The sequence below is a fragment of the Silurus aristotelis genome, assembly GCF_946808225.1.
Source record: "Silurus aristotelis genome assembly, chromosome: 4".
Taxonomy (NCBI): Eukaryota; Metazoa; Chordata; class Actinopteri; order Siluriformes; family Siluridae; genus Silurus; species Silurus aristotelis.
The window spans coordinates 29,060,525-29,085,697 of record NC_139577.1 but is presented as its reverse complement, the minus strand read 5'-3'; the positions used below and the strand labels follow the sequence as shown (position 1 = coordinate 29,085,697).

The window sequence follows — 25,173 nt, the reverse complement described above, 5'->3', positions numbered from 1 at the left end:
ATACAGTACATAAATACATAAAACAAACTAGTTTAAGTGTTTCTGCTCGGGGAAGTTCATTCCACCACCTCAGGGCCAGAAAAAAAAAGTGGCAAACATTAAACGTACACTTGTTCTAACATGGAATCATTACTAGTAAAAAGCTCACACAGGAACTTGTATGATGGATGATCTATGTAATCTAAACCCAATAATACAAAAACACCATTCAGCATCATTGTTAATGTGGTGTAGTTTTCCGTAGAAGGTTACTTTCCAAAAACAGCGTTGCCCTTGTTTTATACCTTGATTTGAGTTGTGGGAATTGCAATAACCAAACAGGCTGTAAAGTAACTTAGGCTGCCTGATTGTTGTTTTCTGTCTTATTTATATCAATATGACTTTATAGATTTATTTATAGATTTATTTATTGCTCACATTCTGTTAACCTGAAAAGTGTCTGTAATGCTTTTTAACTCAAGGTCATGCTATAAAGATGATTGTCAAATCTCACATTTATACAAATGTCGAAAAAAATATTGCAGACAAAACTGGAAAACAGCAAAACAGAGTAAACCTCACATGAGCTGTACTTTCGTTTTTCTTGAATTTCTCAGGACCTGAAAGTAGCGGCTGGGAGTTTTACAGGAATTTATGGGATGCTATAAAAGTTGCAAAACTGTTAAAAGAGTTTTACAACTTCCCTTTAATTTTAGCTGTATGTGCAAACGGAAATAACAATAGAATAAAACTGCTACTGGATAGGGATTATCATTTGAATAAATTTACATCATTTTAATTTTAATTTTTTTATAATATAGGTAAAATAAAGTACTTTTGTTGTAAACATATTTGCATAAAGAATACAGCACATTTATTTATATCCATTATTAGCTGCGGCCCAGGTTTGATCCCTGGTCAGGGAACCGACCCCAACCATTAGGGTTGCACAAGTCAGTGCACTCTTAGTGCCGGTCCCAAGCCCGCATAAATGAGGAGGGTTGCATTAGAAAGGGCATCCAGCGTAAAAACGTGCCAAATCGAACATGCGGATCATGAATACAGATGATCCGCTGTGGCGACCCCTAATGGAAGAAGCCAAAAGAAAGTTTATTGGGGTTAATTTATTCTTTCAGACACTATAAATAAATATTAATTCGTAAATATTTATTCGTACAGACAGACAGACAGACAGACAGACAGACAGACAGACAGACAGACAGACAGACAGACAGACAGATAGATAGATAGATAGATAGATAGATAGATAGATAGATAGATAGATAGATAGATAGATATTTATTTTATTTAATCTATTTTATTTAAAATTTATTAACAATTAAATCCATAAATGAGTAGACACTTCATACTACCTAGAGCCTATAATAGTCAAACATGGAACAATATGACTTAGAAGCTATGAATTGAAGTATTATTACTAGAACTACCAGCAAAGCAATCATTACCCCTGTTTACATATTAAAGCTCTGCTTATGCCCGAATACTTTGATACTTTATGAATAAAGAATCAACCAATTATAATTGCTATATAAATAAAAAGACCGAAATTAACCGTGCAATCCAAACGTGTTCCTTAAAACTAAATATTATGGCAAATAAGACTGTATCCAGGGTTGAGCCAGTTGTCCATCCCTTTTACTGATATCAGGGCTTTGTGTCTCAGTCGAAAACTCAACCCTGATCTAATACCGACATCCTCTAAGTACTCGAGCCAGCTGTCGCACGTCTGCTGCCAAGTCATGCTAGACATTTGAGATACAATGTTCAAAATCTGTGTCATGTCACTTAACGCATGGCAAAAAAATATTTTATTGAATTGGATCTTAAAATATATCAGATACAATCCAAAACTGATCTTAGACTGGAACTGTCTAGAATGGTAAGGTCCAAATCTCAAATGTAAATTTGCTTACAATTTTTGAGCAGGGTTTGAGCAGTACATTAATTACACAGAATTAAAAAGCCTTACCTGCAGTTCAGAGAAAGTATTTAAAGCAGCAATATTTAACTTTTTGTAAGAATTGTATATGTACCATTGTATGTATACATCACTCTAGTAGACATTTAGTAGTAGTAAGTAACATGAATTGTAATTGTTTTTAAGTAATGGCCAAAGATTTACATGTAGCAGCAGCAGTTGTGCAACTGTCTTGTGTCTTAAAACAAAACTGGTGTCTCATAGTAATACATCAAATTCAGTTTCACAAAAACATTGCATTACACAATGTGGTCTGGCGGTTGTGAAATTTGTAGCAGGCTGCAAGTTGCAGCTTCGGCGACGAATTCAGGGCGAAGTTTATGTTTGTGCATTTTCGTACAATTACATTTGTATAAAATCGAACAAACTCGTCCACACATGACCGATTCTGAACCGTATTCACTTGTTTGGTAGTTCTGTGTTTGTGATTAACACAGTCCTGTTCACTGTTTTCTCCATTCTTGTGAAATATAGACACCCAAGTCAGCCATGATCTGACTCCGCACTCCCATGTGTGGTATGGGGGTCAGACTAATCCCATGTATCTCTTTGGCATCACAAACCATGGTGGTCTTGATTTTCGAATAGACTCGAGCTATACATGTGTGTAGATATGCAGCAAGAGTAAGTGAACTCTGACTTTACTGTCGGCATGATTACAACTTCTTCTGCGTTCGTATCTGCATTTGTATCAGTGTTTTTGCATTGATCTAAGCTCTATTTAATGGAAGGCAACGATGATAGAGGAGATAAGATAAGATTTTTTACGTTTAACTGCCTCAGGATTACAGGCAATTTTGTTTCAAAGGCGAAGAAAAAAATATCTGCTGCTTCCTCTTTCAAGTACTTCCTTCCTTCTGGTGAAGGAATCCTGGAGTGTGTGGCTTGCCCAAAAACAAGCACAAGGCTCATGTTTAGGTTTCGGCACAATGTAAATCCAGATTTAGTGTGTGTTTGAGTTCATGTATCTAACACTCAGCACTCCCTCTCCCTCTCTCTCTCGATTAGGTGAAGAGGGTAAGAAGTGAAGCAGCACCGAGATCAGTACCCCAGCCTGTTCCTTCGACAGGTCTTCCTTTTTCTAGACATTTAGCAAAGTCTCCAGAGCACACGGCAGACTGTCGACTTCACACCCTGGGCTGGAGCTCTCAGGCGGAAAACATGGATCTGAACCCTCCCAAACTCAACCCCATCGGGAGCATGGACACAGTGAGAAGGTGAGTGTGTGTTAGACTTATCATAACCTAACAGTGTGTTTCCTATACATATTGTAGATAAGGCTCTAGATAAGAGAGAGAAAAGGCATGCCTGAAGTTATAGTTCTAGCAATGCATACTTCCTGCAAGCAAATTTGCCCCTTACCAAAAAAAAACTAACTTGATTTTTCAAAAAAATGTTTAAGCACTTGTTTAAACTACAATAAACTCCTTGGATGGTTGGTTAAGACTATCCATCATAACTAAAAACTAATACATTTCATTGGTTCACTGTAGTAACTGAATTATTCATTTTCAATTTTCATTTTAATTCATTCATAATTCAGTTAGTGGATAACATACTTAAGAAGGAATAAACATGCTAATATGGCAACATAGAAAAACATCCCTTGGTCCCCCTTTTGCTGCTAAATCAGTTCTGACCCGTCAAACATCAACAGCATTCACTTCTTCAGCAGTTTGAGCTACAGGAGCTTGTCTGTTGGATCAGACCACATGGTCCAGCCTTTGCTTCCTATGTGCATCAGTGAGCCTCGGCTGACCACGAACCTGACGCCGGTTCACCACTGTTCCTTCCTAGGAGCACTTTTGATAGATACTTACAACTACAACTGCAGACTGGGAACACCACACAAAAGCTGCATTGCTGGAGATGCTCTGACCCAGTCGTCTAGACATCACAATCTGTCCCTCGTCAAACTCGCACAAATCTTTACTCTTGCCCATTTTCCTGCTTTTAACACGTCAACATTGAGGAAAAAATTTTCACCTGCTTCCTGCTAATATCCCACCCACTAACAGGTGCCATAATTAAGAGATAATTAGTGTTATTCACTTCACCGCTCATAATGTTATAATGTCATAATGTTATGCCTGATCGGTGTATAACATTAGGTAGCGTATACTGTGCAGCTATTGTCATTTATTCTTGAAAAATGCTTGTTTTATAAATCAATACAAGTATGTCTTGCTTCAGAAAGAGACTGTGAAGCATACTGTTTGCAAACAGGGATCATGTAATCAAAGAAAACACAATCACGTCCGATTAGATTTTTGTATGCATATGCAAAGGGAAACACAGATTAAGCATCCAACCTCATAACCAAATACAGTACTAGGAATTTCTCATTTCTCATTTGCGTGTTGAAAGAGCAAGGTGATCTAAAGGCTTGTGTGTAAACAGTAGAAATCTCAGGGAGTGTTTCTTTGTCCTCACTGGCTTACTAATTATGGATTTTAGGGATTAGGGAAAATTTATACAAATAAATTTGAATAAAGCTGAATTGAATATAAAGACTGTGTCCACCAATACTCAATGCTTTTTTGTTGAATTGGATTATGTATACTGCTTAAAAAAAACAAAAGACATCTAGCTGCTGTTTTGTCTTTACTCATTTCTTGATTTTATGATCTTAGTTGCAGTGATTCTGGCACATCAAAAGTATTTATTATTGTCCAAAGATCATTTACAGTTAATTGTACAGCTATAAAAGCAGTAAAAGCAATGAACATTCTTGGCTTTGTTATAATAACAGTTCTTCTTCCTAGAAGTCTACAAGATAACTAAATATACTACTACTAAATAAACTACTTTAGGATCAGATCCTCTCTCCGCGCTTTCTTGTCTCCTTCCTTAGCTTTGCTGAGTATCCACCTGCTGTTTTGCTACCACACCACAGCTAAGTGTGTGCTATAAACACCCAGATTGCAGGCATACATATTAGAAGCAGCTGAAAGCTGATCAGCTGTAGGGTTCAGGTGTCTTCTAGAATAGCAGCATAACAGCTAAGGGCTATGGTGTTTTTGAGATTTGTGTAATTCCCTGTCTGAACTTAAGTGTAAATATGGCTTGTTGGTTACGTGAAGAACGGGTGACATTCAATGTGCTTGGGTTTTTATCAGTTTTGAAAATCAGGAATATAATAAAGGTCATGGATGGATATAAAAACATACAACACTATTTACAACCGATGCTAGATAAGAAGTGCTACACAAACGTGACTTGTGAAACGTGATGTAGGTATTAGAAATCATGTGACTTGGGGTGAAGTGCAGTGGCTGATAAGGCCAAAAAATGGTCATGGCAAATACTAATTAACTCTGAATTTGATGTCAATATTTTGGATATTGAAATTTTTCCTCAATCTGTGCTCAGTGCTTGGGTTTTTATCTATTTTTAAAATCACGAGTGTTGATGTGTGTCATAGCATTCAGATCACAAGTTGCTATTTCGTATTCTGGACAGTCATCCAATACCATTCTTATTCACTGCCAATCATTTACATACAACTATTCAATATATCTATGCTTTCACTAAGCAAATAAAGACCACAGATCACATGTCTGTGATCACAAACCTTAAATGTGTAGCAGTCCAGATAAAAAACACAAATAAAAAGTTTTGAAATTAGGTAAAGTTAAAAACAGTAATTAAAAACCTTTCCATGCAAAATATACAAAATGTATGTTTAAGGTTAAGGGGTCAAAATATCTTATAGAATAAATGAACAAAATTCTGGTTCAACAAATTGTGTGATTGAATTAAGCTTTTCTAATGGGTTTTCCCAGTCCAACCCCCAAATACACAGCAATGGTACAAAGAGCTACACTTAAACTTTTTCCCTTTTAATATATGTAACTATTTTATGTAAGTCATAAAATAGTTAATAAAATAATAAGATCATAAATTGATCATTCTTAAGGTCTAACTTCCTTTCCAACATAACAATCATCTCGTTCCAATGATGACAAACAGGAAACTAGTAATTGTAGCACCTTTGACTAATCAGTAGATAGCGATCAGCAGTCACATGCTCACACATCATGAATGTGACAAAAAAGGCAGCTGACATTGTGTCATTTCTTAAAAAAGAAGAAAAGAAAAAATGTCTTTCATTTCTGAAACTACTACACATGAGTGGAGACATGAAAGAAGTCTGTAAGCTAGTTAAGTACTTTGAATAATTAAACAAACGAGGAAAGTCATAGCCATTTTGTTATATTTATATTGGGTTTAAGGAGCATGATATACACTATATGGACACCTGAGGATTTGTATGTAACTTTTAAAACATCCCTTTTTTTGATCCCCATTTACTGTTATAATAACCTCCACTCTTCTGTATGATGTTCAGGTGTGCTTGTGGAGTTTTCTGTAAAATTAATCAAGCCACAATGGTTTCAGTAAAGTCAGGTACTGATGTAGGTGAGGTGTGGAGGCCTGGGTTGAAATCAGCATTCAAATTCATCCCAAAGGTGATCAGTAGGGTTGAGGTCAGAGATCTGTAGCAGCCAACTTAAGATCTTTTAATCATGTAAACCATATCTTCATGGAGCCAGTTTTTGTGCACAGGGGCATCTTCATGCTGGAACAGATTTGGGTCTCCAAGTTAATAAAAAATATGTTATTCGACCACATCTAAAATAAACTTGCCTCCAACTTTGTGGTAACAGTTCGGGAAAAAAAAACACATGGAAAAGTCAGGTGTCCCAATACTTTTGTCAATATACTGCACTTTTTCAAGATTCGAGAGTTTACAAACAGTCAGTTACACAATAATAGTCTCAGTCTGCATTGCTTCCAGGAAACCATCAATACTGTGATAAATTGCATATATTACAATTATGATTAAAAATATACTACAAGTACTAATGTAAAGTATGTAGTGCAATACTAAATACAAGAGACATTAAATGTCAGATTGTCAGATTGTGAACAAATTTGTGTTATGTGTATCTGTCCCACGCCTTGTGTTGTCTGTCTGCACTGTTTGCACTTGGTTGCACACGATGCACTTTATGTGGTGAGGACACTTACTTTAGTCCTTAGCTCTGTGTTCTGTTATGTAGCTTTATGTTCTGTGTTGTAGCTCTATGTTGGTTAATGTAGCAACAGGGTTCTGGAGGAACGCCGTCCCATTTCACTGTGTACTGTGACAGCTATATATGGTAGAAATGACAATGAAAGCTTCTTGACTTGACTTGAACAGTAGTGTAAAGAGCCGGCCTTTAGCACCACAAGACACTATGTCCTGAAATAGTAATAATAACATATAATTTTTTTTTAATACTTTTAGCAGACACCCTCATTCAGAGCAACTTACAACTTAGCATTTGAGAATCAAGGACCTTGCTTAAGGGCCCAGCAGTAGCAGCTTGGTGTTGCTGGGATTTGAACCTATTACCTTCCGATCCAGAGTCCAATTGCTTAATCACTGAGCTACAACCTCCCCTTTATATACCCTGAGGCCACAATGACAACTATCACGAAACAATCAAGAAAAACACAGCATGTTCATGTGTTTAATGTTGCTGTGCATGAAATAGCTGAACACTACAGATCGGCTTGGAAGCCAGATGGAACGGGATGTTCTGACTTAACGTGACGTCTTGTGGATTTTTATCCTCCAGCTGTACATTAGATATGCAATGAGTATGTAAACAATACTGCTTACATAAAAGTTGTGTGCACACATGTAGGTAAAATGAAGTTCAGTGTCATTGCATCTTTAGTGTGTAAATAAATTTACATCCTCTTCTTATTATTCTTATTATTATTAGTAGTATTAGTAATAGTAATAGTAGTAGCCATTGTTAAATCCAAAACAAGGAGTAGTCAAGGCTGAGTCTTATGTATGGCTGAGCTTTGTTTATGTATGTAGTGAGTGATCAAGCCCTCAGGCTATCTAGTCAAAATACAGAACAAAATGAAACACATAATACAAATAAATACAAAAATAAACATAAGAAAAAAAAACATTTATTCAAGACCAAGACCACATTAAGCAATACTACTGCTCAAAATCAAACCAATCCATTGTAATAATTATAATAATAAATATTATTATTAACTGTCAAGCTCTCTTGTTTTCTTAAAATCTTTCCCCCACACTTGAGTGTCCTTTACCAAAGGATGGGAGGTACTTAAGAACCGGACCTCTCCTGTCTCATCTGGTCCAGACTGGATCTTGCAGACATGCTGTACTGAAGTAGATTAAGTTGCACAGAATTGTGCCCTTTGACCTTTAGCGAGAAGTTAGCTAAGGTGTCAGGGCATCCCCACTGATATAAAAGCTTTTCGGCTTACCGCCAATGTTTTTCTGGTGGGTGCTGTCATCAGTGCGCTTATTGGAAATAGGAGTGGCATTCTGAAAATATCACCCTGTTTTATTTTGCCCCCTTGTGAGCGCTTTCCAATTTCAAAATTATTGGTGATAAAAGAAAGAGGGTTTATTTCCATGGTAGTTTGTACACACCAGGATAGGTTTCAAGCATACCTTCGCAAAGTAACTATACACCCATCAAATATCAAATAAGCCTCGATTTCCTGAAATAGCTGCAAGCTTCTCATGTGTTCCAGCTGAACTCGTTTGCACGTTCTGCAGTTCGGATTGGATGCTTCAGCAGCAGCAGCAGCAGCAGCTCAAAGCCTCACTCTAGCAACCTCAGGCACAGCATGGCAGCTTATTCCCTCCACATGCTAAACAACTTAGACACATATCCGGCCATGGTTAAGGGTTGAATCAGCACGTCTGTGTGACTCATTAGGGTGGTGTGAGTACATTAGACCTTACCTTTGGCACATTTCTCACTCAGCTCAGTGCATCTGGTGTTCCTGAAGTTCAACCGATTGCTGTTTGAGGATATTGCACTGCCGCCTGAAATGTGAACAATCTGTTATACAGAACATGTAACATGTCAGTAATGAGGTCCCTTATACACAAGGAAAGAGCTGATTTTAACTTTTGGATGTTGTAAAAACATTCTTTAATTTTTGTATACATTCACTGTATTTTTTTTGTGCTTTTTGAACATCCCATTCCCCATTTGGCCCCCATATTAAACTCCACTTTTCTGGGAAGATGTTCCACTAGATTTTAGAGTGTGGTTTTCAACATTTGTGCTCATTCAGCCACACGGGTGTTCTATATAGTATAGTTCTTTAGCTCTATAGCAGGCCACTCAAGATCTTCCATTCCAACCCATGTAGAACATATCTTCATGGAGCTGGCTTTGTGAAGATGTGCATTGTCATGCTGGAACAGGTTTGGGTCAAGTTTAAGTGAAGGGAAAATGTATATCCAAAGACATAAAAGATTATAAAACTCTCCTGCAAATGACAGAGTTTTTACATCTGCGTTTTTATTTGGGAGGAAGCGAACATATTTTTAAGATTGATCTTCCAATAGGGTGAACGGTGGATTTGAATGAACCGACTAAATGCTGTCACTTCATTATACAGAAGCTAAATGCACGTGCATTTAATTCCCTTTAATATATAACAGCAATTAATACCGCATATCTGTTGAATTCTCCATTCTGACTGGCCAGAAAATGACCATTAATTCAGTAATTAATTATACAGAAACTATTCCTCTTATTTTCTCTCTTATGCTTCACCTTTGGCCTAAATTAAATCAGATCTGCATTTATGGAATTTTATTGGTTTAGATTTCAATTAAATGTATATAAATAAATAAAAATCGCAGGATTCTTTCCTTTAATGTGATATTCACATAATAAACCAAATAGTATTTGCAATCCAGATTCTTTATTTCCAAACTTTCTATATAAATAAAAATGTACAGGACAACTGACATGGTGAGGACTTCTGTGACAAGACAAAATGTGGCGATGACAACGTATTTTAGTTCTTAGCACTGTGTTCTTGTAGCTCTATGTTGTTATGTTGTTTTACGTAGCACCAGTGTTCTGAAGGAACGGTGTCTCATTTCACTGTGTACTGTTTCAGCTATATAGGGTTGAAATGACTAAAAGCTTCTAGACTTGACTTTTTTTTTTTTAGAAGGAGTCTCCAGTGTCAGTGCTTTGTTTCAGTCAGTGGTAGGAAAAGTCTTCAGGGTGGAGGAGATTGTACTTTGGTGTTTCATTGTAACATTATTTAAATAAATTATTAGATTGTTTTGTAGTATTGACTTTAAATAGAGAGGAAAACATAAAGCTGATGGAGATCGAGTGTTAATAGCTGCTATAATTGTACCTGATGACTGGAACTAATTGTTTTTGTGGATGTTCTACAAAAGTATAAAACTTTAGCTATAAAACACTAAACAAGCACATAAACTAATGTCACTTATTTTTTTATGTTATGTATTTATTTTAGCAAATATTGGGAAATTGGTATGATATAACTGGAGTAAAAAATATTTTGCTTTTTGTATTGAGACACTTTCAAATGCACTGCACTTAGGACACATTCAGTTGTCTTCTTGTCCACCTCTGCTATCTAGTCAAGTCAAGTCAAGTCAAGTCAAAAGGCTTTTATTGTCATTTCTACTATACACAGTGGTACACAGTACACAGTAAAAACGAGACAACGTTCCTCCGGAACCCTGGTGCTACACTAAACAACAACAAGCTACATAAAGTGCATCGAGTGCAACCTAGTGCAAACAGTGCAGACGAAAAACAGTACAGACAGACAGTGCAGACAGACAAGACAACCCAAGACAAGACACAAAATCTAAGATAGCGTAAAAACTATACCCAGGAGTGAATATAAACAGACACAATGTAGTGCAAAAAACAGCAGCAGTCAAGAGGTGCAAAAGACATTATCTATTGACCCACATCACTGAGAACTGTGGAAAAATGGAGTTTCCCTAAACCAGTATTTGTCTCCTTCTCTCTATTTATTCTTACCTGCTATAAACACATGATTCATTCATCAAGTGTGTTGAATGCTGATACAGGTGTTCATGCAGGAAAAAAAAATGCTTCACTAAGCAATGCAGTAAAACATCAGGGTAGGGCTCGGGGAACAACTGATCTAATGACCATGGGAATGAGGTTATGGAAATGTAAGAATAGTAAGACAGATGCATGTGATCATGTTAGGATGTGTAGGAAGGCTGATGCTTTTTGTGCATTACATAATTAAACTCTCAGAGCAGCTATATGTAAGATTAAGGCTTTTACATCTATTACATGTGAAGGCAAAAGTATACTGACATATTGTGTCTTGGCTCAAGTGTTTACTCAGGTAATCGAAAACGGAAATTTTACTGATTTTTACTGAAATTTTAAATGTTAACACTTCATTGTAGTGTACAAGAATGATTTACTCTTACCATTGCATATTTAATTATACCACAGAAAATTATATCACAAAAATATTATTTTATCTTTTAATGATCAACACATTTTTTAAAATCTGATTACAGCTTTGAAACAAGTAAGTTTTTGTTGACATTGGCATAATAGCAGCTATAAACAGCCATTAATTGAGCCTCATTCTTTAAGTTCATAAGAAAAATGTAAAAGAAAAAAAAATATGGAAAAGTTATTTTTCTTGTAAACATGTAGTAAAAAGTAATTGGAAGTGAAAATATCTTGAATTTAGTCAAATGTATCTAAAATGTCATAATATAGGATTACAATAAATCAAATATAAGAGGATTAAACCTATCTTTGGTTATTATAACCATGAAGTATCCAAAAAAAAAAGGTTAATAATTTTACTTATTTGATATAAAATATTAATTTTATATGAATCAAGAGAGGTAGCGGCACAGATGAGGTGAACTTTAAGTCTCATTCCTTGCACAAGCTTTAACTTCAAGCTTGTTGAATGGCGCCACCAGGAAGGAGAAAAAGAGGAAGGCCAAGGAGGAGGTTTATGGATGTGGTGAAGGAAGACATGCAGGTAGTTGGTTTGAAAGAGACAGATGTAGAGGACAGGGGGGTATGGAGACGGATGATCCGCTGTGGAGTCTTTCCTGTGGTTAAAAACCTACTGGCTGAAATCACTGGCAGTGGAGACTGCTTCTATAAAAAGAATAGTAAAGAAATTTAGTCTTGAATTATGCCCTTCATCCACCATAGAAGTTCTGATATAGTGCACCTGCTGCTGCCACACCTCAAAAGTGTGATGTCATCTCGGAATCACGTTAATTTAAAACTCAACCTATATAATGATGATATACCATTTTGTAATGCGAGCATTAATATAGCTCTTGCAGCTGGAACTTCTGTCCGAGCTGCTGTTATAGAAAAATTACTCAACACCTCCTGACCAATCAGAATTGATAAACGTGAAAGGGAACGATTTAAAGGGTTTCAACGTTCTTGTTAATTTTGCTTGTTTGTCGTTTTTGTCTCAGCAATGTGAGCTTTGCTAAAAGATGCCATTGTTCTCTCACTATGGTAGTATGTAAGCAGGATTTCCAGCTTTTAATTCACAGCAGTTGACACACCAGTTTAATCCTATCCCCAGACCGTAACACCAATGAGGAACTTTTTGAATGCTGAAAAGTTGTGCAATTTCGATTAAAGTATGCCTGGCATCTTAATACCTGAGAGATTTCACAAAGGGATTTGTGCATGCGGTTGAACTCATGAAAGAATATATATATTATAAGCATACCGCAATGAATGTGTTTTAATTTGATCTTGAACATGAAGTGTACTACTGCGAAACCACAATGTTGAAAGTGTTCTAAAAAAAAGGTTTATAATTGCTCGTAGTAATTATTAAGTCGGCTCTGCCTGTTAGCTGGGAGATTGTTTTACAGATGAGGGAATGTTACATAATATTAAATATCATGCTTTGCACAATTACAGTCATTAATTCTTTCAATATTTGCAACTTGGCATGACTTGTAGCCACTCTGACCTCAATTATGCTTCTCGTTATTTAGAAAACATTCATTTCTGTTTATAATTTAATGCAGTATGCCAGAATGTGCAATCCTAGAAGATTGGCAGCACAGTAAAAACAAGTATTTCCTAAGATAATTGAACATCCTCATTGTCACTGTATCGACATTCGAATGTTAGATCTTTATTATTGTGTTCCTGTCTTTTTGGCAGAGCTTCACACAGTCATGCAGTATGTAGCACCGTGATGCTCACTGACGATGATAATTACTATGGACAAGCCTCACAAAGGCACTGAGCTTTGGCACTCGGCTCTCATTGTTCTCATTACAATAGCTACTTGGGAGATTTTAAAGGCAATGTGCTGCACACACGCTCGGTCTGTGTTACTGCTGCTGCAGGGTCCTAAATCCTGTTTTTGTCTTTCTTCTCTATCGTTTCAGCTCTCAGGAGGACGAAAGACCAATATCTCCCTTCTATGTGAGGTAGGCTCTCTCTCTTTCTCTTTTTCGATCCTTCGTCGAAACTAAACATAAAAGTATTGATCAGGAATTGTATTGAAAGGGACGATGGAGTCAGCACAAGCTACAGTTGCCCCTGCTGTTTCACATGCACATGGCATCATCAGAGGGCAACAGGTTACTGCGATCTCACAGTACATAAACGAAGCAGTCTTTACAGGAATAATGTTAACCTTAAGACTGTAAGATTTGCAGTTTAATTACAAATATTATGATTCTTTTGATCTTCAGGACAAATCTGATGCTTTATCTAAAATTCGACAAAACCCGGAAAAGTGCTAACAACCTCCAATGTAACTAAAAGCCGGATTTAGCGTTTACTTATCCTGTTCAGTTGGTTTGGATCGTCCTGGGCTCTCTAAATCACTTTGCTGTTCACATTTCATCCATTTTTCTGTGTATAGTGCCATTACTAAACCACAACAACAACAACAACAACAACAACAACAACAACAACAACAACAACAACAACAACAACAACAACATCAACAAAAACACCCCACCCAAGACATCATTTTGTAATCATAGGAGCCAGGATTTAGATTCTTAGCTGTTGGCTGTAAGGTCCACATTTTAATATTAGATTAGTTTAGATTAGATTAGATTAGATTAGATTAGATTAGATTAGATTAGATTAGATTTTGTCATTGTGAAGAGTAAAAATCCAGGGCCATTTAAATGCATGTTGACGTGCATTCAGTTTTAATAATGTTAAGTTGACTGAGTTGGATGCTGCCTGACTCCACTTTTTTAATAAATAACAAATATGGCCGCTATTGAAGTAACCCATGCAACCCTTACAAAGACCTCAGAAGATTTTTCATGATGGGTTTTATAGACGTGATGAACCATTAAACCTATAATCAATGTGGCTCTGTAGGTGTTTTGATCAAATCCCCATAGAATTCGGAAGTATAAAGTATTTATAAATTCCAGTACAATTCCTGCTATGACGTCACTATTTCACTATACTACACCATCGGAAAAATTATCTGATATTTTCTCAATTCTCTACGGTGTCATGCATAAATTAATGGTGCCACCCATTACTGAGCTCGTGTGACCCTTTGTAACCCCATATCTGAAATCCTGGACACATCACAGGGGTCTGGTACTTAATCTTAAACCATTTCATGTGTTTGCACTGCAGGCGAGAACAGGTCTGTAACTCAGGACCGGTGAGCGCAGGGTTAAGGGAGGGTCAGCATCTTTTTATATCTTGACGACAAATTATATCTGGAGAAGTAAGCAAGATGTATGGTACAAAGCTGAATCAGTGGTCTAGGAAAGATCAATTACAATTGGAGCAAACGGAATGCATCGCTACTGATGCTGAAAAAATCAGTCAAGCAGATAAACTGTCACTAAATAGCTAAACATATTACACACATAACTGTGTTGGGAGTAATTGACACAGATGGCTTCTTTGTCAAGAAAAGAATTATTGCAAAACAAAATGTTTATCAGGCTTTTTTTTACTCACGTTAGATTTGTAGTTTTTTTTATTAATCACATATTTTAAAGTAACAGATAACCTAGTAAAATATCACTTCTGAATAAGTGCTGCAATTGATACATGTTAGGGCTAAAATATTATTATATGCATAAAAGAGGTAGTAGCTTAGTGGTTAAGACTTTTGATCTGAAGGTTGTGGGTTTGAATCCCAGGCACACCAAGCCACCACTCCTGGGCACCTAAGCTAAGTCATTCTGAATATAGGTGTTTTTTTCATTAATATTTTTGTGCAGAAATGTTTAGACACGTAGGCACAGTGGTCTCTGAAGACTTCTCAAAATGTATTGTGTAAACTTCTGAATCGGACATGACTCAATGCCCTCTTGCCTCCAATTAGAACCTCGTAAGACAAAGTGTTGGAATGTTTCAGACACGCCCAAAAACAAAGGCAGAGGATAAACCAGCTTGAGAGTACAGTCATGAATAAATGTTCCTGCACATGCATGGTTGTTAATGGAGAAAACAATAGCAGTAGTTAAAAAAAAAAAAAAGGAAACCCACAATTAGGACTCATCCCTGACATTTCACGTAAAACAGCAACCACACGCACACAACCTCAGCATCACCAGAGACATGAGATACACAAGAATGAAGGATTTTATGAGACAGACTTTTGACATTGTGATAATATTTTCCCATCAAAATCAAATCCTTCAAGACAGATATGAGAGAAATATAATTCTGTGCAAGTCTTTAGGTTCTGCTATTTGTTACATTAAAACTACTAGACTTACTGCAGTTTGTCTATTCATCTGTAGCATCTATTAGATAATTTTTATTTTTTTTATGAAGAAATAGTAAGTGAAATATTCATCCATGTCCTGCTGTTCTGCTGAATATCAGCATATATGATATTAGTACAAACACAGTTTTGCTTGTGTAATATTGCCAGACTTTTTGAGAATTATAATAACCCATTAATTACTATTGAAAGATACCTATAGTTAACATGGAACTTGGGTGTTCATTTTAATATTCAGAGATAGTTTATCCAGGTGTGAACCAGTCCTGATTAGTGCATTTGATCTCACCTGATTCAGATATTCTTACAGTAACTCTAACTTCCTTTTCCACCAACAAGGTGCCAGAGCTCGTTCCCCAACTTGGTGCCTAATCTTAAACTTTTATATGTGTTTCCAGTTCAAAAGATCTGGTCAAAAAAAAACATTGGAACAGGTCCAGCATCAAAAGTCAAGTCAAGTCAAGTCAAAACGTTGCTGGTCTGCATCCAAGAATGGTTGATAGTTAGATATGGGACAAATATCACTGTGTCACTGTGTAGTGGTGTGTTTTGAGACAGTTCATGTCTTGAATTCATGTCTGACAACTTTATATGCATTACAAATGTGACTGTTTATGTAACATCAACAGTCTACTACAATGGCTCGGGACCACCGGTTGCAAGTTTTTGTATTAACGTGCCTCACTGTACACGTCAATAATGATGGAACTGTAATGATTGGACATTCGGTGCCATCCAGATGAGGATGGGTTTCTTTTTGAGTTTGGTTCCTTTCAAGGTTTCTTCCTCATAACAACTCAGGAAGTGAAAGCTCACACATAAGGGATAAACTTAGATTTATAAGAAACAAACTTATAGGCACTAAACTTATACATTCTTTTATAAAACCTTTTACTACTTTATTGCTGTAAAGCTGCTTCGAGACAATGTGCATCGTTAGTGCTAAAAAAAAAATGTTTTGAATTGAATTTAAATACATGTAGCAAACCTGGTATAATTCTGGCCAATTATTCAAGATTGGGACAATACAGATACATAGAGTTGTAATTAGTGTATCCCTCGTTTTACATGAAATGCCATTATTTTGCTCCTAAGACCCCTACATAAATATAATGAAATGATTTAGGAAATTATTTGTTACTCCTAAAACGTGCTTAAATGCTCTATAAATATGGAACATGCCTAATTAAAATCCCCCAAACATATCACATTAAGGAAGCAAAGCTTTGAAATCCCCTATCACTTATGTGTAATTTTGTTTAGTAAAACAAGGCAGTGTTCAGCATATTTCAGCTGAACATACATTCATAATATCCCAATCCACTGTTTCACACACATTTCCAATCCACTAGCATAATTGGCTTTTCACCAAGTTATTTGCTTTGCTTACTCATTCATTACTATGCGTACAGACTTAAGACTTGTATGCAATACATTTTCCAAGCAGTAGCTTGTAGCTTGTATCTGTTTGTTAGTGGATTTGTCATGGCATGGCCCAGTGCTGACAGGAGGATTTTCTCAATCATGTCTAATTGGTGACTGCACCATCAAACTGGATTAGACTGGAGCTCTTACATGTGTTTACATACTAATAGGGAACTCATCACATCTGCACATAATGTTCTAATCATTTTTGAGGACAGCAGAGTTTACCATTTTAAAGTGAGTCATTTTAAATGCTCTTATTCCAACAAATATAAATCAGTGATCAGTTTAAAACAAACTGATGCAGTTGTTTATTGTTCATTCATTGTTAATAGAATGTAAAACAGGGCGCTTATGATTTGTTATCACAGAGAGCCAATAAAACGATGGCATTACTAAGAAATATAGATTGGATTCTCATTACATTTGCAGTAGATAAATCATTAAAGCTGCATGAGCCTGTTTTTGTGTACATTTCCTCAAACTTTAATAACCATTACAAATCCATGTCTAATATACAATGTGGATCAATATCTGGTCTTGTGGTACTGAAAATAAATAATGTGTAGCATCACCAAACTAGCTACAGTGTAAACAGACTTTAAATGACTTTATCTGACTATGTGTTCGGCATTGTATATTAAAATATAATATTGTAAACATTGTAACACGGGTCAAATATTAGCTTACATGTGCATTACTTATATTTACCAAACAAAGAGAGCATAAAACATACAACTTAAATAAACATACTCTTTACAGATTTACAAGGTATTTTTTAAATCCATTTGAGAAAACATTTTTATGCGGATTGATCTTGATCAAATCTATGGAAATGTTCACATGTAGGATTTTGAATAAAATTGAGCTATCAATGTGATCATCAACAGATCTTTTGGTTACATGTAATTGTGTCTACTGAGTGTTTATGGAGTTTTTTAAAAAAAAAGCAAATAAAACCTCAAGCTCCACCAATATACATCTAATGTTTAACGGTTTCTGTTAATCCCTGGTGTTAACCAGAAAATCCTTGTATTGCCACAGGTGCATAAACGGACATTCTGAAAGCCAATGTGCTTATAGTTTTCAATGAAGCTTTGTAAATTGTACTTGCTGTGACAAACACTTCAAGTCTTGTCCATATCTAATTGCAATGATGACGCAGCCAGTTAGTCGTGCTGACTTAGGGGTAAGGAACACATTCCTTTCTCTAGCCGACGTGCTTTAGCTCATGTATCCCAAAGAGGATGGCTGACACTCTCAGTACATTCAGATTCTTTGTAAATGATGCAACTGGCTGCATGTGTTTCAGTGAAAGAAGAATTTCAGTAGTGTGTCATGCTCATAAAGTCATTGCTCCTAAACGGGAAGACATAGCTAATGGTTGGTGATTAACTAATGAATAAAAATTGCTATCATCAGTATCGCTGATACTACACTATTTCAACCATTTCATGCTTCATCAGTGATGTCAAACCCAGACCAAATTCATTTCATTAACATCATAAGGCAATTTAAATAAGGCACACAACAAGACTGGGTTCTGACACCACCAGTCTGGTCCTAAAGGCAAGAACATATTGGTCTTTCCCAAGAGTGACTGGCAGAGTCCTGTTTAAGCCTGAGAAATCAACATAATTGTAGCCTTACACCAGCCATGTCCTCAGCGTGCTGCTCAGGTTTGTAAAATGTCCCTGAGATTGTTTAGTTTGCAGGTGGCTTGTTTATCTCTCGTGCTGGCTCAGCAGAAGCCTTATCATGTTTTCCCTTATGAACCAATCACATCCAAGCTGTATTCGATAAGTGCTGAGCAAGTCCATGCTGTGTCCCAGCTCACCATTTAGGATCACCATTTCGAATGGGTTAATGAGTTATGTATTACATTCAATTAAGGTGAATATATTTCCTCTGAAAATACAATTAGGATTACAGTTGTTAAGAAAACAAATACTAAAAACCATGTGCTCTTAAACCTTTTTATAATTTAGCATGTTTGGTATCATTAAAGGAATATTTCCAATATTTTTAAAATGTCATAAAAAAAGTGTAATTATGCATTTATTACATTTTTATTAAACAGCACATTTAAATTTGTGTGGCTGTAGTGCCTCTAATAAGTTATTGTTACTATATAACAAACGGATTCAGAGCGACTCGTACTGCAGACTCACTCATAAACAGACTTACACAAACAGACTTCACCATATTACCATAGTTTATTGAACATTACTAAAAAAAAACCTCTATCATCAACATTTTGTATGAAACAGTCAGTTTTCCATGAAGGAGGACTTAATTATTTCCGGAAGTATGTAATTAAATGTTTATAGCTGTTATAAGGTAAGTGAAAACAGAAATTGTTTAACCATTGAGTGGTTGTGATGTGTCATAAAAAAATTGTAAAGGAACCATCTAAAGGAGAGAATCAAAACCTCTGGATTTTTTTGTGACTCGCGAGGGGTTATAGAACGTGACCCTCGTGAGTATCAAGGTTGTACTCTGTGTGTGTGTGTGTGTGTGTGTGTGTGTGTGTGTGTGTGTGTGTGTGTGTGTGTGTGTGTATATATATATATATATACGTACATATATATGGCATCTTCACATAATATATATATATATATATTTCTTTATTTTCATGACTATGAAAATTGTAGATTCACACTGAAGGCATCAAAACTATGAATTAACACATGTGGAATTATATATGGAATTATATACACAACAAAACAGTGTGAAACAACTGAAAAATGTCATTCTAGGTTCTTCAAAGTAGCCACCTTTTGCTTTGATTACTGCTTTGCACACTCTTGGCATTCTCTTGATGAGCTTCAAGAGGTAGTCACCTAAAATGGTCTTCCAACAGTCTTGAAGGAGTTCCCCGAGAGATGCTTGGCACTTGTTGGCCCTTTTGCTCTCACTCAATATTTTGTGTGAGCACCGTTGTTGTGTAGCACTGCCTTAATCCTTCTGGGCATAGAATTCACCAGAGCTGCACAGGTTGTTGCTGGGATCTTCTTCCACTACTTCATAATGACATGCTGGATGTTAGACACATGGTACTTCTTTCACTTGAGGAGCCCCACAGGTGCTCAATAAGGTTCAGGTCTGGATACATACTTTACTCCTTCACCTTCACCCTCAGCAAGGCAGTTGTGTGTTTGGGGTCGTTATTATGTTGGAAAACTGTCGTTCTGCTTAGTTTCTGAAGTGAGGGCATCATGTACTGTACAGGCCATGTATGACCCTGGCCACTGCACTGTAACTTCTTATAGCCTAGGTCATCTTTGTGGAGAGCAACAATTCTAATTCTCAAATCCTCAGAGAGTCTTTGCCATGAGGTGCCATGTTGAAGATCCAGTGGTCAGTAAGAGAGAATTGTACTCAAAGCACCACATTTTAATTGCTCTTATACAAGATACACAAATTTGATGTGTATCTTGTATCTTTTGTTGAACATGATAATTACGACATGTGGCTTTGAATGGTTACATGATGTACAGCTGTTATTACTTAGGGTGTACTCAGCCAGCCATTTAGACAATAATGGCTGTATGTTGAGTTATTCAGTAGATCTGTACTGCTATACAAGCTACACATCAACTACTATAAAATATATCAAGTTTCATTTCTATAGTATTGTCCCTTATCCTAAAATGGTTGCTAAAATTTAAGGGGTGCACTCATTTATTTATTTATTTTTTATTAAATTCTTTTTTTTTTTTTTTACAAGCTCTGTTATATGTTATATTAGCTTTTGCTGTTGTCTCCATTAATACACTGCTGACTCACTCACTTACACATACGCAGATCACTTTGCTCACACTTTCCTCTGTATCTTTATATATCGTTACCTGAACTCAAAGTACAAGTGTAAGTAGCTGTAATCTAAGCACGTTTCCCGCAAGCACTATTCATAGCTCATTGGTTTAGACACGCGTGAACAGACGTTGTGTCTACAGACTACAGTATCAGTGTGGGTTCTAAGACCTTGACCACAACAGCCTTCACTGATATCTACAGACACACAATTACATTATCAAAACAAGTCTAACTCTGTGAGTGGTTCAGTGAGTGGTCATTGGACCCCTGGTCAGAGGGCATGGTCTACCATCATTTAAACAGTGGTTGCTTCTGTGTTTATTTGATCTGATACCAGCCAAATGTTATCTCATGAGTAATCCTTTCCTCAGTCTGATAGAGGCAACTTTCCTATAAATGCAGTGGGTCTGCAAAGTGACATTGCTTGCAGGCTACGAGCACCAAGGCTGAGGTGATGTGGGACAGTTTTATTGTGTATTTAATGCAATGTCACCATTTAGGATAACAAGAGAAACTTCCTGAAACATGTTGATGGATCGGAAAGAGGTCACTGGCATCTGGCATCACCTTGAGCACAATTACTGTAACTATCTTCATGTGGGAATAGTTTAATTTTAGACCAGACATAACAAAAGATAATCACTCATCACTGTGGACCTAAGGACTGTGTAAGCTGCTGCATCCTCAAAAAAAACAAAAAGCTTCCAGATGATTCTTCTGACAAGTTTATTATAATGCCTTACATGTTAATAAGGCATGGTCTGTTGACTTACTCCATGCTTTTTCATATTCACTGTATTAAATACAGAATATACACATTTTTAATGGACATTCATTTAGACTTCAAATTGAGACAACATTCCATAAAATCCCTAACACGTGTTACTATAAGACTAAATAATGTACACTCATCTTTTCTGGTTTAGTATCAACATAATCGCCAACACCAGCATTTGTTGTGTGCTAGAAGTGCTTTATTTGAGTGATCCAGAAATGTCACAGCATTTCTTAATAAAATAATTATAATCCTATTTCGCTATTAATATCTAATACAGAGTTAAACATATCAATCACAGCTAGTGTATACTGTAAATTACAGGTTGTATGAATTCAATTCATTTTTTTTTTGTATAACACCTTTAACAACAGTAATTGTTCCAAAGTAGGTTTACAGAGTTAAAGAGATTATAAAGTTGGAATGTTGGAGTCAAAGTTAAGTTCCTATAAGTTTCTTCATTATAACTTTAGCTGTAATGAGCGAGCCAGTGATCACTGTGACAAGGAAAAACGCTCTGATATGGAATGAGGAAGAAACCTTGAGAGAAACCTGACTCAGAAAGGCAACCCATCCTTATCAGGGTGACACATAGCTTCCATTTATTATAGTTCCATCATTGTTGAGGTGCACTAAAAGTGATAACACCAGGATCAGTTTAGGAGGAAATGTAGTGTATGGAGAAAATTTAATGTAGCTATTGTAAGCCTTTGCAATCAAGCAACATATAATGACCAAAAGAAAAAAAAGAAAGACAAGGATCAATGTTTTTAGGCAATTATTGCTTCTTGACCGTATTAATTAAGGCATTATATCCCCATTAATAGAGATATACAGATATAAGTAAATAAATATGATAAAATAAATAAAATGATCAAATTGCTATACATGGATTCAACCCCAATATAAAGATACATTTGCTCTCTCTCTCTCTCTCTCTCTCTCTCTCTCTCTCTCTCTCTCTCTCTCTCTCTCTCTCTCTTTATAACTTACATATTTGGAAAAAGTCTAGTCATGTTTGACAATTTAGCATCACAACAACTCACTGCTCATTTTTACTACATTTATCATGACTAATAAAGTAAAACTATTCCATATAAGGACATTAATGTAATAAAATCATGTCTGCTTTGTGTCAATTAGCTAACCCCTTATGCTTTTGCAAGATGTCGCTGTATAAATAAGTCACCTTTGTATATTTATGTCTTTTCCTCTCTGTTAATTCAGTTGCATTCCATCTGACTGCCGCCTACAACTACAAGAGCAGATTTGAGTCCAGTGATATGTTAAGGTTATTTAGCTGCATCACTGCCATAGTAATTATACAGATCAAATTATATGTATTGCAGAATTTTAAAGCCTGATCTATCAGCAGTGTATTTGAGGTGTATTTTGTCTTATGGAGATACGCCTGCTTTGTTTAAAAAGAGCACAAAGTCTATGCAAAGTGGTCATCGGGTAAAAAAGCAGAGCTACTGCGTCGACTACTTTTGAGTGGTTTAAAATGTCTGGTATGTTTTGTCGAGGTGTTGTTATCTCTATCATCTGTTGAAATCCCTTGTTTCTCTTCCATAAATCATTTGCCACAGAGCGCTTCTGCTCAGTGTAAACTGACGTGTTTATGGAGAACCACAGACGGCGTCATTAGCCGCTTAATTCCAGTCATTTTGACTTTCACATAGATGTATGTGTATGTAATTATGGCGCATTTTATTATGCTTAGAAGCATAGAACGTCAGGTCTGACGGCAAAACACCCGAGGTTTGAATTAATAGGTTTCATGCGGATTTTTCAAAGATGCAATAAGTGTTAGTTTATGGAAAGTTCTGTGATGTGAAACAGACATGAACATATCGTTAAGAGAAATATCATATTGTAATATTTCGTATTTGTAAGAAAGCAACTCTGGCATTCAACATCTAACATGGCAATGATTCATCTTGTTTATGAACATTGCGTCCACCATTTAGACAACAGATGAGTCAGTCCACTAAAAAATTTTATTGACATTCAGTAACCTGGTAGCTGTTTATGACCAGTAATTAGGCTTAACCAATGTCTGTATAAGACCGATATTATGATAGAAACCGATATTATGATAGATAGTGTCATTTCCATCCATACTTATCTCTTTCTTTTATTTTGTATATAAATATTTAATAGTATACACAGTAATCCCCACGATAAACAGATGCCACCCCAAGAATGCTATTTTATTATACAGTACTGTATTACCATTTTACTTTATTTTATAATTAATAATTATTCTTGTATTCATAAATGTCATTATTTCAACATAAAAGTCCATAAAAACAATTCCCTATAAGTTTTTTAGTCTATCATGCTATCCGCGCGAGACTGGGAAAATCAGCCGAACAAATTAGTTATGTGGCAAATGCAATTCCACGATAAACCGTGTATATAAACCGTGCTGTGAACCTACTGAACATCTAACACGATTATAGTAAAGCAAAAAACAAGGACATATTGTGACCTTACTAGTTGCTAGCTTACTAGTTGCTAGCATATAAATGTAGCAGCAATAGTTTTCACACAATAACCCAATATGATTAAATTAAGTAGATAGATACATTTCTTAGCATGCAAAAATTATGAACTGAAATGCTGACTGCACCCCAGGCCTCCTCACCCTACTTCGGTACTTGACCTTATTAAAACCCCCTGTGCCTGGATGAGCACAAATCCCAAGCACACTCCAAAATCTAGTGGAACATCTTCCAGGAAAAATGGAGGTTGTTATATATGGAATGGGATGGTATGTTTGAAACGTACATACAAATCTTTAATGAACTGTTCTCCTTTTACAGTAGAGTACTGTGCTTTTAAAAATAAAAGTGTTAATAGGCTATTTTGATCAATTCAAGCCAGAAACTACAGTCTGCTTAGAAATCTTTGCCTGAGAGAGACAGTACTGTATAATTACCTTGTGTCTTGTTGCTGTGCTTAGTCTTGCCCTGCTGTAGAACCTGTGACATGAAGCTGTCTTCCACAACTTCAATTTAGTAGCAGAGTTCGGCTGTTCCACACTCAGTTTGAAGCCTCCTTGTTTCTGTTTAGTTAATGATTGTGGTTCACCCTACATATGAACAGTATGATCGTTAGCACTTGCTTGGTATAATCAGTTAATTATACACCTGACTCAGATCCTACAAAATCCCTGATTTTGTGCAAGTGTACAGAGTGCGCAATTGTAAGAACTAAAAGGATGTTCACACCAAATATTGATTTGATTTGGATGTTTCTTCGGTTTATTTACTTTCCATTTTTTTCATCCATCACTGCGCACCTGCCTGAAACATACAAGGTCCTGGCTTATTTTCTGTACAGGAACTTGCATGGTTATTGACAGTGTTGTGAATTGCATGGATTGCATTTGATTTACACAAGCTTACTATATAGCGCTTTGGCTTGGCTGTCTAATACATGCGGTATTGTCTCCTCTTTCCTCCAGCTCCCAGCTGTCTCCTGGTCATTACAGGCCTGACTTAGCACAGTAAGTGGTCACTCGCCAAGTTAGCATTAATTGTAGATTCTCTTGATA

The 25,173-nt window shown here is 36.2% G+C and overlaps 2 protein-coding genes across 6 annotated transcripts in view; both read left to right on the top strand.

The window, feature by feature from the left end:
• The window catches only part of inpp4b (inositol polyphosphate-4-phosphatase type II B), a 765,675-nt gene that overhangs the window by 523,776 nt on the left and 216,726 nt on the right, over positions 1-25,173 (top strand). The window lies entirely within an intron of this gene.
• Positions 1-25,173, top strand: part of fam13a (family with sequence similarity 13 member A) — an 84,007-nt gene that overhangs the window by 26,116 nt on the left and 32,718 nt on the right. For 2 of the 4 annotated variants that reach the window (XM_083538612.1, XM_083538610.1), the window contains exons 8-10: positions 2,987-3,195; positions 13,257-13,298; positions 25,084-25,125. In XM_083538612.1, the coding sequence (XP_083394738.1) occupies positions 2,987-3,195; positions 13,257-13,298; positions 25,084-25,125 (293 nt within the window). The remainder of the gene's footprint in view (positions 1-2,986; positions 3,196-13,256; positions 13,299-25,083; positions 25,126-25,173) is intronic. The other 2 variants (XM_083538613.1, XM_083538611.1) reach the window with 1 other exon arrangement.